This window comes from Eubalaena glacialis, chromosome 1, assembly GCF_028564815.1.
Source record: "Eubalaena glacialis isolate mEubGla1 chromosome 1, mEubGla1.1.hap2.+ XY, whole genome shotgun sequence".
NCBI classification, from domain to species: Eukaryota; Metazoa; Chordata; class Mammalia; order Artiodactyla; family Balaenidae; genus Eubalaena; species Eubalaena glacialis.
Window position 1 is genome coordinate 25301949 of NC_083716.1, and position 15455 is coordinate 25317403.

At 36.8% G+C, this 15455-nt stretch overlaps 1 protein-coding gene across 1 annotated transcript in view; it reads left to right on the forward strand.

The window, feature by feature from the left end:
* Nucleotides 1-15455, forward strand: part of CFAP43 (cilia and flagella associated protein 43) — a 103500-nt gene that overhangs the window by 59875 nt on the left and 28170 nt on the right. Inside the window, exons 20-22 of the mRNA XM_061193573.1 lie at nucleotides 6984-7109; nucleotides 12393-12497; nucleotides 14660-14776. Of these exons, the coding sequence (XP_061049556.1) occupies nucleotides 6984-7109; nucleotides 12393-12497; nucleotides 14660-14776 (348 nt within the window). The remainder of the gene's footprint in view (nucleotides 1-6983; nucleotides 7110-12392; nucleotides 12498-14659; nucleotides 14777-15455) is intronic.

Genomic DNA, 15455 nt, shown 5'->3' on the forward strand with positions numbered 1-15455 from the left:
CGTCATTCTGTTTCATACCAGGACCCTAGTTTGTTTGGGCTTTCTTGTCTCTTTCATGTGCTAGGCACTGGAGCACTTTTAACAAGAAACCTTTCTCTTTCAGGTCTGGGAAATGTTCTTTAATTCTTTCTTTGGTAATTTCCTCCCCTTAATTTTTGTTTTCCTGATTACTAATGAGGTTGAACATCTTTTCATAACTCTGAAGACTGAATTTCCTCTTCTATAAATTCCCTGTTCATGTCCTTTGCCAATTTTTCTATCGGGTTGCTGGTCTTTTTCTTGTTGATTGTAGAAGTTCTTTATTTTTATTTTTAACTTATATTTCTTTATAATAATTAGCATTAGCTAAGCTGTGATAACAAACAAACTCCAAAAATATAATGGCATAGGGATGAGAAGTTTATTTCTTCCATATATAATCATTCTGGGTAGGTGTTCAGGTCAGCAGCTGCTCTGTTCCATGCAGTCATTCAGAGACCCAAGGTGACAGAGACTCTGCTGTCTCTAGCACATGGCTTCTAAAGTTGCCTTGCTTGATCTCATCCCACTCAGCTGGAAGAGGAAAAGAGCATGGAGGCGTGCATTGAGCAAATATGGAGATAGCCCTTATTATTAGGTTGAACCACATGAGATTGCTGTTTTATATGGTTCAGCCCAATATACTACAAATATTTTCTGTTTTGTCTCAACTTTTATACTGTGCCTTTTTATTTATTTTTTAATATAAATTTATTTATTTTATTTATTTTGGCTGCGTTGGGTCTTTGTTGCTGTGCGCGGGCTTTCTCTAGTTGCGGCGAGCCGGGGCTACGCTTCATTGTGGTGCGCAGGCTTCTCGTTGCGGTGGTTTCTCTTGTTGTGGAGCACGGGCTCTAGGCGCATGGACTTCAGTAGTTGTGGCATGCGGGCTCAGTAGTTGTGGCTCACTGGCTGTAGAGCGCAGGCTCAGTAGTTGTGGCGCACGGGCTTAGTTGCTCCGCGACATGTGGGATCCTCCCGGACCAGGGCTCGAACCTGTGTCCCCTGCACTGGCAGGCAGATTCTTAACCACTGCACCACCAGAGAAGTCCCTATACTGTACCTTTTTAAATGCAAAAATTGAAAATTATGATCCTAAAAAAAATAAAAAATAAAAAATAAAATAAAATTATGATCCAAGTGTATTGATCATTTATAACTTTTGCTTTATGTGCATGATTTTTAAAGGCTTCCAAATCTCACGTATTTTCTCCTGATACTCCTTTATTTCACCTGTAATTTATTTTTGTGAATGGATATGAGGTATAGATCTAACTTTATTTTTTAAAATAAATAGCACATTTCACCAATGCTTTTTATTGAATATACCATCCTTTTCCCGCTGATTTGCAGTGCCTCCTTCATCAATCCCTGGATTCCCATGAATACGGAATTATTTCTAGACACTCTATGTCCTGATATTGAGCATTGATCCTTTCCTTAGCCAATTCCTAACTATTTTAATTGCTATAGCTTTATAAAATGTTTTTATATCTTGAAAGTAATTCTCCCTTCGCTCTTCACTTTCAGAAAATGTTGCCCTCTTTATGCACACTTACTTTTTCATCTGAATTTTAAAATTAGCTTGTTGAGCTCTGTAAAAATCTCTGATTTGATTTTAATTGAGAATAACTGCTTACAGTGTGATTTGGTGAAGAATTTATTTGCCATCTCTGAAATTTAATACATATATATTGTATATATTTATAAAATATATAAATCTTATATATTATATATTACATATAAATAAATATATATCTTTATTCAAATTTTTAACAAGTTCTTTAGTGAAGTTTTATAGTCTAGAAGTGACTTTGTATACATCTCTTATGAGGTCTTTTGTGAGTGGAATATTTTCTATAACATTTTCTAATTGGATACTACTGGATATGAATGTTACTAATTTTATATATGACCACCTTGCTGAATTCTCTTTTTAGTTCTATTGCCTTGTCAATTGATTCTCTTGGACTGTCTAAGTAGACTATCATATCTTCAGAATATCACGTGTCTCTTATCAATCTTTATATTACTTTATTTCTTTTTCTTATCTTATGGTAAGGGCTTCTAATGTAATAGTGGTCATTGACAGTGGACATGCTTGTCTGCTAACCTTAATGGAAATGCTTCTAACTTTTAAGTGTGATGCCTGCTGTAGTTTCTGCTAGATAGCCTTTAACAAGTTAAAGAAATGCCATTCTATACCTTGTTTTCTAAGAGTCTTTTTTTTGTTGTTTTTTTGTTTTTTGTTTTTGTTTTTCCTAATAACAATGTTGGTTTATTCTGAGGGTCAAGTGAAATGATATATTTTAAAAATCTAAGAGTTTTTATTGTGAATTTTATTGTGAAATTTATCAAATGCCTTGTATTCTTTGTATTCCTCAGATAGACATTGGTCATTTTAAGCAGTACACCACATTCAATTTGCTAATATTTTATTTAAGAATTTTTTATTTCTAGTTGTAAATAATATTGGGCTAATTTTCTTGTACTTTCTTTGTTTAATTATGGTATCAACATTATCAAGTGATTTGAGTAGCTTTCTAATTTTTTTCCCATTCTCTGGAATAGTTTGTATAGAATGGGAATTCTCCTTTTCTTTAAGGTTTGATAAACAATGCCCTCCTGCCCTCCCACACACATATAAAACTATCTGGGCCTGATGTCTGTTGCAGAGTTGATTTCTTCTGATTGTGTCAAGTTCTTCTGTGGTCTTTAGTCTTATCAAGTTTTCTATTTCTTTTCAGGTATAGATGTGATAAATTATATTTTCTTAGAAAATTGTCCATCTAAATGTTTAATATAAAATTATATAATATTCTATTTTTTAAGTCTCTTCTGATTTTTCAGTTATAGTTCTATTTTATTCCTAATGTTGTATGTTTATGCCTTTTACCTTTTTTCTTGATCACACTTTCCAACAGAATTTCTATTTTATTAACATTTTTAAAGAAGCAGGTATAGTTTTATTGATTTGACTCTGTTATTATAAGAGAAAATTATACAGAATTTATACCTATACACTTTATAAATTTAGGATTTGATCAATTTAGAATTTTATTCATTCTTCCTTGCTTCATTCAGGTTTATTTTTCCTCATTTTGTTACCTTTTTTAGTTGAAAATGTGGTTTATTTCCTTTTTTTTTTTCTATTATGCATGTGGCCATAAGTATTCCTCTGAGTACCACTTTGACTACATTGCACTGATTTTGATATGCAATTTCTCATTATTGCTTAGTTGTAAATATTTCTAATTCCATTTTGAACATATCAACCAAAGGGTTTTCTACAAGAGTGTATGTATTTTTCTATTTTTAATTTCTAGATTGTTTTGTCTATTATAGATTGTTTTGTATATCTTTCTGTTGCTAACTTTGAACTTTATTTCACTATGCTCAGTAAATAAAGCTTGTTGAGATTATCTCTGTGGTCTTGTATCTGGTCTTTTGTGAGTGTTCCATGTGTTTTTAAAGAGTATTTATTCTCTGGGTTTTTGGAGGGGGAGGGTGGGTAAAATGTTCTTTAAATTCCTATTAGATCAATCTAATTTTGTTAGTTAAGTTAGTAAAGTTCATGTTTTTGCTATTTAAACTGTTTTCTAGGATATGATTAGCAGTTTGGCAATTTATCCTTGTATTTTTATCATATGTATGTTAGATACAAAAATGTACATGACAGATTGCCTCGGTAGATTGTTTCTTTTATCCTTATGAATATTTAGCTTTGTCTCTTTAAATGTTCTTAACTCTACATTTTGATTTAAAAATTTTTTATTATTATTTTTTTTAATTTATTAACTTTTTTGGCTGTGTTGGGTCTTCGTTGCTGCGCACGGGCTTTCTCTAGTTGCGGCAAGTGGGGGCTACTCTTTGTTGCAGTGCGCGGGCTTCTCATTGCAGTGGCTTCTCTTGTTGCAGAGCACGGGCTCTAGGTGCGCAGGCTTCAGTAGTTGTGGCACGTGGGCTCAGTAGTTGTGGCTTGCAGGCTCTAGAGCGCAGGGTCCGTAGTTGTGGCTCATGGGCTTAGTTGCTCCGCGACATGTGGGATCTTGCTGGACCAGGGCTCGAACCCGTGTCCCCTGCGTTGGCAGGCGGATTCTTAACCACTGCACCACCAAGGAAGCCCCTTGATTTTTTAGATTAATATTTTTTGCTGTATTTCCTTTTGCTAGCACTTATTTACGTATCTTTTTCCATTGCTTTATTTCCAAGTTTCTTCTGTGCTCTAATCAGTATATAGCTGGATTGTTTTCTTTAAATCCTATCTAAGAGTTTTAATAGGTGAGTTTAACCATGTTTATTATAATTATTGTTTTGTTTACACATAATTCCTGCCATTTGATTTTGGGCTTTCTGTTTAACCTATTTCCAAGTTTTTTCTTTTTCCCTCTTTCCTATCTGCTTGGATTGCTTGTGCATTTTTTGTTATTCTTTTTTCTTTTTTCTTTTTCAACTATTTTGGGAGTCATAAATATATTCTTTTTATAAAATTCTAACTCACATGCTTGACCTCCTATTTTTTTTTAACATCACCTGGTGCCTTCCTACTCAATGGTATAGAGCACAGAAGCATTGACACCACCTGGGATTTTGACCCCATCCCAGATGTCCTGAATCAGAATCTGCTATTTTCACAAGATCCCTAGGTGATTCATAGGCACATTAAAGTTGGAGAAGCTCTGGTTTAGCGTGTATCATACCATATCTGCCCTCCGGATAAGAGCTCCAGTATGCTTATGTTGTTCTCAGTTTTTACGTTTTCATCTCCTTCTGCTTCCCCACTTTCTCTCATTGATATCATTTAGAATTATAGTTTAAATTGGTACCTTTAAAAGCTCTTAAAAATGTGTAAATCTTATTTAGACTTAATAAGTCTTTCTGCCTACCTTCCCTCTGACTTCAGTACGTCCTTAATAATCCTTTCAGAGGTGTAGGTATTAGTGAACTTTCTGAGCCCCTGAATTTTTACAAATGACTCTACTCTATTTTGACCTCACACTTGAATGATGGTTTGATGACTATAGAATTAGAGATTCAAGGTTTTTCTTTCACTTAAAACTTTGATCCAAAGCTATTGATCCATTGTATTCTTGCATTCAGTGTTGCTGATGTGAGTTCTTCTATTAGTCTAGTTCTTCTATTTTTGTGATACTCTTTTCCTCTTCAGAAATGTTTAGGATTTGGTTCTTTAGTTTCCCGACATTTCTTTCTCTAGACCTGGGCCGGCTCAACACTTGTTATACCCTTTGAATCTTGAGTATTCATGCTTTATTGTGTCTTTAAAAAATCCTCCCTTATTGTTTCTTTAAACATCATGGCTCCTGTTCTCTTTATTCTCTCCTTCTTAAAGTCATATTAGTAACAGGTACTTCTAGATATGTCATACATGTTTATTAATTTTTCTTTCACATTTTCATCTTTTTATCCTTTGTTACACTCAGGGAGAATTCTTAACTGACTTTTACAGATCATTAATTATCTTCAACTGTGTCCATTTTGCTATTCAGCCCATCTGTCGAATTTTTTGTTTGTTTCAAAGATTAAACTTTTAAGTTCATAATCTCTTGATTATTTTATGATCTAATATTTTGCATCCCTAGTTACTGTAAAATTCTACTCTTCTTGCTTCATTAACTCTTTCTCTTTGCATAACAAGTTTTCTGTTTATTGAATTTATTGTCTGTCTTCAGTGGTCTTGTTGTTCCCCAAATATTTTGTGATCCATTTTTATTTTCATTATTGCATGCTCATCTTTTTTTTTTTTAACATCTTTATTGGAGTATAATTGCTTTACAATGGTGTGTTAGTTTCTGCTGTAAAACAAAGTGAATCAGCTATACATATACATATATCCCCATATCTCCTCCCTCTTGCGTCTCCCTCCCACCCTACCTATCCCACCCCCCTAGGTGGTCACAAAGCACAGAGCTGACCTCCCTGTGCTATGCGGCTGCTTCTCACTAGCTATCTATTTTACATTTGGTAGTATATATAAGTCCGTGCCACTCTCTCACTCTTTATAATTGAAATTCCCTATTATAATTTCACTACACCAGTTCAGCAAGCTTGGGAAGAAGATGTATAGGAGATCTGACTTCAGCAGGTATTACAGTCTACCTTTTGCTGAGCTCTGTCCTGGGGACCCATGGGGCCATGATGCATCATTCGGATCCAACTGATTTTCATCCTTCAGACTTTACAGTTTCCATGCTATTGAAGGATCCTTTTCTTTCCCCTCTTAATTGCAGTGTTGGATTTATTGATTTATTATACACTTTTTTTCCTCTTAATTTTATGGATTGGGGCAAGAAAGGAAGATTGTAAAGCCCATTCTCAGTCCATTTTGAAACTGAAGTCCTCATTTTTTTCTCTCATATTGTCTTTGTTTATTTGTAAGGGCTCTTTATATTTTGAAGATATTAATATTTTGTCATATATGTTTTAATGTGTGCCCTTTGTCACTGAATTTGTTGAAGCTATAAACTTTTAAAGATATTTTTATTTTAGAAATGTTCAAATATATATAAAAGTGGAGGGAATAATAATATAATAAATCTAATCACCAATATTTTTTCCTCTATACATCATCCACTATCCTCTCCCCTGATTGTTTTGAAAAAGACCCCAGATGTCATATCATTTCACCTTTAATTATTTAAGTATATGTGTCTAAAAGATAAGAACTCTGAAAATACTTAATAATAATACTACTAGCACACCTAAATATCAGTAATTCCTTAATATCATTACATATTTTTGTTGTTTTTAGATGAATGAGCTTTTATGGATTAAACCTTAAAACCTAAATAAGCCTATAACCTAATTCTTTATTTGATAGTTACATTTAGATAAACAGAATATCTTTTTTTTTTTTTTATTGGTTGCTGTCTGAAGAGACTCAGAAAACCATCCCTTTAAAGTTTAATTCTTTGCTTGTCTCCATCCTTTACTATTGGAAAATTCAGATTCTGGACATGATGGAAGAAAATGAAGCAGTAGATAATATTGCAAAATTAGAGCAACAAGAATTTGGCCTGGATCTTGAAGAACTGGAAAGACTCCACGATGAAAGTGAGGAAGAAGTGGCAAAGGTATGGAAAAATCTGATTTAAGCACCATAAAGATTTAATAAAGAAAGTAAAAAGAAAATAGGAAGGAGAACTTTTCTAGGATAATGCAAATAAAACAAACCTTTTCCAGCGTGATGTGAATACAGCAAATTTAGTGCATACAAATGGAATGAGTCAGAGAATTATTGAATTTGGGAGTCAGGGGAAAGAAGAACATCTAGACCAGCCAGACATCTGATATTTGTCTCTCCCCCATGACATTAATGCCAACCATCTTCCACCATATATTTGAACATTTTTAGAGATCTCCTCAGCCACCTCATACCAACTTCAAACATTTTTGGTTTAGTAAGCCCTTTCTTAATTAGAATTGAAATCTTTCTCCCTGTACTCACTGATTCTTCTACTCTTTGAGCACCATCTACTCTATAACCACTGTGAAAGTGGTTAGAGAAGACAAGCAATTACCATAATTCCTATGTATCTTCTCTTGTCTAGGCTAACTATCCCAGCTCCTATGATATCATATACTGTAGTTTTATTATTATTGTAGTTTTCCTCTAATTTCATTTTATTTCTGTATGGCACCCACAAAAGAATTTTAATTATTATCTTTCCAGTTTAGAGAAAAGCATAAACTGAAACCTCCATTTTTCCAGGTACTGTACTTCTATTAATTCACCCTTTGCACTGTTTTGTGGCAGTCACGACACATTGCTTACTCATATGGATTTTATTTTGGGTAAAAACCTTTAGAGTGTTTTGCACAGGATGTTCTTAAGCAACCTCTCTCTCAACCTGCACAGTACATTTGATTCTTTGAGTGTGCAAGTATAAAAACATTTTCCCCACTGAACAAGAGAATTAAATATAGCTGGATATAAGGACATTTAAGTGGATTATAGTTGGTTAAACAACTACACCAAAAAGAGACTTGTTATTTGACTGATGATTCTAGGAGAGAAATCTCCAATCATGTGCCCCAGGACTCTGTCCTGTTAAACACGTTTATTAATGACTGGAGTGAAGATGTGAAAATGAGGCAGATCTGTCCAAATGGTAAATGACATGAGGCTGAGAAGGAGAGGAAATATATTAGATAACAGAATTAATACCAAAAGTACCTCAAGGGACTAACTCAAGGAGATAAAATTCACCTGGATGTTCATTCGCCCATCCATTCATTCATTCTGCAACATTTATTGAACACCTATTACATGCCAGGCACTACTGTAGGTGCTGGGGATACAATGAATAATACAGATAGGTGCCACCCACATGGGGCTACTCTAGTAGAGAACAGAGACCGTAAACAAATCTCTATATATTATATGATGGAAACAAACCAGATTCGATAATAGATGCGGGGGATCTACTTCTGTGGTCAGAGAAGACAACTTTAAAGAGGGGACCTTTCAGTTGCAAAGTAAGAGAAGAGAGGGAGCTGGCTATACAAAGATCTGAAGAAAGAGAATGTCAGGCAAAGGGAGCAGCAAGAACAAGGGCCCTGAGGCAGAAATTGCTCAGCGTATTCCAGGGCCAGAAAGGCCAGAAAGGCTGTAGCACAGTGGACAGGAGACGGCCTCACGGAATGAGGTGGGAGAGGTAGGCAGAGGCCAGCTCTGAAGACCTTGTATGTTGTGGTGAAGAATTTGGCTTTTGTTTTTAAACATACAACAGGAAGCTATTAGAAATGATCCCTTTTTCTTATTATAACAGACAGGCACCAATCTAGGGGCTTCTTGAATGTTATTTGATCATCACAGCAATCCAAAAAGGTAGGTTATTGTTTTCCCCACTTAAGGAAACTAAGGCTTAGGTGCTCGAGTCACTTGGCTAGGAGCCCACAGCTCGAGTCTGAGCAGGTAAGCAGTCCTGGTCTGCCCACCGGGCTTCTGGCTCATCCTCCTCGGCCCTGGCCTCACAGGCCTGGAATGCCACCTCCTATTCTGGCACCAGCTTCTCCCAGCCCATTCATCTTGATCACTCTAAAATGAGTTCGGCTTAGGTGCCTGCCCCCATCCTCACCCTCTCATTGCTTTTTTCTCCAAGCTCTTGTCTGACCACTCGGCCCCATGAACCTGCTCCTCTGGACTGTTGACCTACTGACCCCTGATGAAGCCACTCTGCTCACCTGACCCCCACCCTGTGCCTCTGCCCCAGATGCCTCCGTCCCTTGCTGCTTATCAAATTCCTGTGCATCCCTCAAGGAGCCTCCTTGATCCTCTGTCGCAGGCTTTGGTACAGAGAAAGGCTCTTCACATGCTCATTTCCCTCATGTTGTTTAGTTTTCCTGGGCTCTGGGCTTTGAAGAGATATCAGCCCTAGATTGGGCGTGATAGTAGAACCAGACAGTCCAGGACAGAACAGTGTTAGCAGGTGGCGCCATAAATCCACCTGCGAGCAGAACACTAACCCCTGGGAAGAGCTAAGGCTCCCAATCCTAAAGGGACCAGGCTACTAGCCACCCTGGCCAGGATCTCAACAACAGGGCAAAGACCAAAGCCCAGCAATGACCACCTAGACACAGTATTAGCATTATTCTGGAGGGATTGAGCAAATAGCCTCAAGAGTAGCAAGGGGAGGAATGGAGGAGCCTGGGAATCAGACAGGTTCTGACAATTAATATGCCAAAACAGCTGTTTAAGAAAAAGTAATTTAATTTAATACTACAAAGCTACAGTAATCAAGACAATATGGTACTGGCACAAAAACAGAAACATAGATCAATGGAACAGGATAGAAAGCCCAGAGATAAACCCATGCACCTATGGTCACCTAATCTATGACAAAGGAGGCAAGGATATACAATGGAAAAAAGACAGTCTCTATAATAGGTGGTGCTGGGAAAACTGGACAGCTACATGTAAAAGAATGAATTTAGAACATTCCCTAACACCATATACAAAAATAAACTCAAAATGGATTCGAGACCTAAATGTAAGACCAGACACTATGAAACTCTTAGAGGAAAACACAGGAAGAACACTCTTTGACATAAATCACAGCAAGATCTTTTTTGATCCACCTCCTAGAGTAATGGAAATAAAAACAAAAATAAACAAATGGGATCTAATGAAACTTCAAAGCTTTTGCACAGCAAAGGAAACCATAAACAAGACGAAAAGACAACCCTCAGAATGGGAGAAAATATTTGCCAACGAATCAATGGACAAAGGATTAATCTCCAAAATATATAAACAGCTCATGCAGCTCAATATTAAAAAAACAAACAACCCAATCCAAAAATGGACAGAAGACCTAAATAGACATTTCTCCAAAGAAGATATACAGATGGCCAAAAGCACATGAAAAGCTGCTCAACATCACTAATTATTAGAGAAATGCAAATCAAAACTACAATGAGGTATCACCTCACACCAGTTAGAATGGGCATCATCAGAAAATCTACAAACAACAAATGCTGGAGAGGGTGTGGAGAAAAGAGAACTCTCTTGCACTGTTGGTGGGAATGTAAATTGATACAGCCACTATGGAGAACAGTATGGAGGTTCCTTAAAAAACTAAAAACAGAATTACCATATGACCCAGCAATCCCACTACTGGGCATATACCCAGAGAAAACCATAATTCAAAAAGACACATGCACCCTAATGTTCACTGCAGCACTATTTACAATAGCCAGGACATGGAAGCAACCTAAATGCCCATCAACAGACGAATGGATAAAGAAGATGTGGTACCTATATACAATGGAATATTACTCAGCCATAAAAAGGAACGAAATTGGGTCATTTGTAGAGACGTGGATGGATCTAGAGTCTGTCATACAGAGTGAAGTAAGTCAGAAAGAGCAAAACAAATATCGTATATTAGCACATATATGTGGAACCTAGAAAAATGGTACAGATGACCCGGTTTGCAGGGCAGAAACTGAGACACAGATGTAGAGAACAAACGTATGGACACCAAGGGGGGAAAGTGGCGGGGGTCGTGGTGGTGGTGGTGTGATGAATTGGGAGATTGGGATTGACATGTATACACTAATATGTATAAAATGGATAGCTAATGAGAACCTGCTGTATAAAAAAATAAATAAAGTAAAATTAAAAAAAAAAGAATCAATGAAATTAAAAGCTGATTCTTTGAAAAGATTGATAAAATGAATAAGCCTATAGCTAAGCTAAGAAAAAAAAGAGATAGATACAATTACTAATGTTAGGAAGAAAAGAGGGACATCACTACAGATTCCATGGAAATTAAAAAGGAATAAAGGAATTTTATGTTTTTGAAGATTCTATTGTTACATTCTCTAGCTCAGAGATTCTTTCCTCAGCCATGTCCAGTCTACCATCATGTCCAGAGCCCATCAAATACCTTCTTTATTTCTAAATAAAGAACATTTTTGATCTCTGAAAAAAAAAAAAGAAAAAATAATTTAAAACTATATTAGCCATTAACTCAATGGGTAAAATCAAAAATAAATAAAACGCAAATTAAACAAGGTATTTGTTCAGACAATAAAATAAACATGAAAAATGAGTAAGTGAATGAACGAATAAATAGACATTTTCTAATATGGGAGATACTATTTTCAGCTAGTTTGCTAATGATCTGCCAACAAAGTGAAATGCAAAAAAAAAAAAAAAAAGGTTCTGTACAACATTGTAAATCAACTATACTTCAGTAAAAAAATTAAAAAAATAAAAAGTTTCTGAAGAGGACCCTAAGGACTAAGGATTGTCGGGTGTCACTTTCATGCCAGCTCTTTTGGCAGACTTTATTAAAATAAGAATACTTAATCACTTAAGGAGATAAAACGAATTGAGGTAACATGTTTCTAAATGGCAAAAGGTACATCATACGATCCCCAAGAATAGTGGAACATTCATTTCACAGTGGACATAAACAATAGAAGAATTTAGTGCAATAAAGACCCCAAGACAGAGGTCACAAAATGCCACTTCAAATATGCATTGACAAGGATTAAGCCAACATTTACATATTTCAAACTTTTCTAATAAAACAGAAAGACTTGGCACAGTGGGTTTGCTTTACCACCTTGTGCCAACCAGCCAGATCTGTGATGATGTGTGTGTTAGCTATCCAGCTACCGTGGCTGTGCAATTGCCCGCACGCCTGCCTTGGCTCCTGTGTAGGACCTGCCTGCCTTAGTGGTGTTTGTGTTGACACCCTAGTCCTCAAGGAATGGAATTCTAAGCCTCCAGACTAAACCAAAGACAGGGAAGTATCCTCCTCCAAGTGCATCTGGTTTTTACAATTGAGATTTTTTTTTGAGGCACATTTTCATTTTTATTTTTCCCTTCATTTGTGTTCCTTAAGATAAGAAAGGATGCTGAGATGCAAAACCTAGCCAAGAGATATTTGGCTGAACTTATCAAAGAAGAATGCTGGAATTCGATGGCTGTGAAAGGCCGAGCTCTTAAGGTAACAGATAGAACTTCAGGTACAACACCTTAGCCAATTAAAATTTTCATGCAAAGTCTCATGGCAGAAAATTTGAAAAAGAAAAAGTTTAAGAAAAGCCATATATAGGAAAGCATTCAAAGCACACCTTGCCCCTTCTTGTACTGACTCCACTCGATGTGTCTTTTCCCTTGTCTCGTTCTTTCCTCTCTACTCAGTCCCCATGTGCTTCTAAGCCAGCATCTCTTAAGCTTTGTTTCAGCACCTCTTTCCCTCTTTCCTCTAGGACACCACCTGCATCCGGGTCTCAATATCTGTCTATTCCAAAAAGCCACTTCACTCACATTCCACACAGATTGAAAACTAGACATAATATTATTCACATTTTAAAAAATATATTTATTTTATTTATTTATTTTTGGCTGTGTTGGGTCTTCATTGCTGTGCGCGGGTTTTCTTTAGTTGCGGTGAGTGGGGGCTACTCTTCGTTGCGGTGCGTGGCTTCTCATTGCAGTGGCTTGTCTTGTTGTGGAGCACGGGCTCTAGGCGCATGGGCTTCAGTAGTTGTGGCACATGGGCTCAGTAGTTGTGGCTCACGGGCTCTAGAGCACAGGCTCGGTAGTTGTGGTGCACGGGCTTAGTTGCTCTGCGTATTATTCACATTTCTACCTGTACCTGCCTTCACATTTTCTTTTTCTTTTTTTTTTTTTTAATATTCACTGTGAGATTTTTATGATCTTTTTTTTTTAATTTATTTTTTTATTCTTGGCTGTGTTAGATCTTCATTGCTGCGGGTGGGCTTTCTCTAGTTGCTGTGAGCAGGGTCTACTCTTTGTTGCGGTGTGTGGGCTTCGCATTGCGGTGGCTTCTCTTGTTGCGGAGCACGGGTTCTAGGCACGCGGGCTTCAGTAGTTGTGGCACGTGGGATCAGTAGTTGTGGCTCGCAGGCTCTAGAGCGCAGGCTCAGTAGTTGTGGCGCACAGGCTTAGTTGCTCCGCGGCATGTGGACCAGGGCTCGAACCCATATCCCCTGCATTAGCAGGTGGAATCTTAACCACTGAGCCACCAGGGAAGCCCCTACCTTCACATTTTCTAAAGGACTGTTTTTTGTGCCTTTTTATTGAGATTCCTCCCAACACAGTTTCCCTCTTTGTGTAGGGTGACCAAGAGTCCCAGTTTATGCCTGTGGTCCTAGAGTAACTATTAACAGCACCATTTTCACTTTCAAATATGCCCCCTGTTTAGATAATGAAGTATTGGTCACCCTCCATTTATGTGATTGAGTATTGCTCTAAAACAGGGTTTCTCGAGAACGGCACACTTGGGGCTGGATAATTCTATGTTTTAGGGGCTGGCCTAAGGATTGGAGGATTTTGCAACATCCCTGCCCTCTATCTACCAGGCCCCAGCAGACTCCACCACCCCATCAGTGACAATCAAAAATGTCTCCAGACATTGTCAAATGTCCCTGGGGGGCTGGAGAGGATGGGGACAGGGGCCAGCAAAATCACTTCTGGTTGAGAAGCACTGCTCTAGAAATAAATCTTTCGCAAAAGTACAGTATTTTTTATACAAAGTTTACACCAATACTGAAGGCATACATTGTTTTATTTTATTTCTTTTTTTTAATTGAAGTAGAGTTGATTTACAATGTTGTGACGATCTCTGCTGTACAGCAAGGTGACTCAGTTATACACATGTAGACATTCTTTTTTTATATTCTTTTCCATCATGGTTTATCACTGGATATTGAGTATTGTTCCCTGTGCTATACATTAGGACCTTGTTGTTTATCTATTCTAAATGTAATAGTTTGCATCTACCAACCCCAAACTCCCAGTCCATCCCTCTCCCTCCCTCCTTCCCCTTGGCAACTGCAAGTCTGTTCTCTATGTCTATGACTCTGTTTCTATTTTGTAGATAAGTTCATTTGTGCCATATTTTAGATTCCACGTATAAGTGGTATCATATGGTATTTGTCTTTCTATTTCTGACTTACTTCACTTAGTGTGATAATCTCTACATTGTTCTATTTTAAAGAAAGCTTCCATCGGCCATTTCACTCATGCATGATGATAACCTATGGATTAATTTTGATCAGAGAAAATATGCCCCACTCTGCCCCGGATACACACAATTGTTCTAAAAATGGATTTATTTCATTTTTCTCGTTTTTTCCCAAGTGCTTTCACATCCCATGTGTGGTTGAGAACTTCCCAATGAAAGAACGCACAGATGAAGAGTTGAAAGAATTGAAGAGAGTTGTGCAGCAAAAGAAGATTGAAGCAGAGTGTCTTAAAGTACAATTTTAAATATATATGTGTTTATATAAGTGACGTGTTTTGTTTCAGGATTTCCTTCATACAGATTTGAGTTGGAATACTACTTAAGATACGTTTAGATATTAGTTGTGTTTATATTTATATTCCTTGTTTATGTGTAGAATATATTCTAATGAATATAGGAGCCTATATCCACGTTAAGGAGCCTATATCCTAACAACATTGGCTATCCCTCAAATGTGATGATATACTTTTAAAATTGAGACTTGGGATTTTGTTCTTGTCCTGGTCAGAAGTTCTTCATCCACACATACTCTTTTTATCACCTCTTATCACTGGGGATTGTGTTTTAAGAGAGTTGGCCAAGGATGAAGTAGAATCTGTTTTGATGGGATTTATAGTTTTCCTAAAGCAATCCTAGCTTTTTTCTCCCAGCAATCTCTGTCAAACCACTTAAAAACACTGCCCAATTGGTGTAGTTTCATTTTGGCCAGAACTTTGCATCCATTCTTTTTCTAAAACTAAAATGAAGGCATGCTTAATTATTTTTACATACACATACCAGTCCTATGTGAATAAGTTCCTTTTTAAAATATGAAGAGAAAGTATATTTTTTAATGCTTAAGTACCAAGAAAGACTCAAAATATTTACAAGCAACTGTCATCCTGACAGAAAAATATGAATATTACACACTAT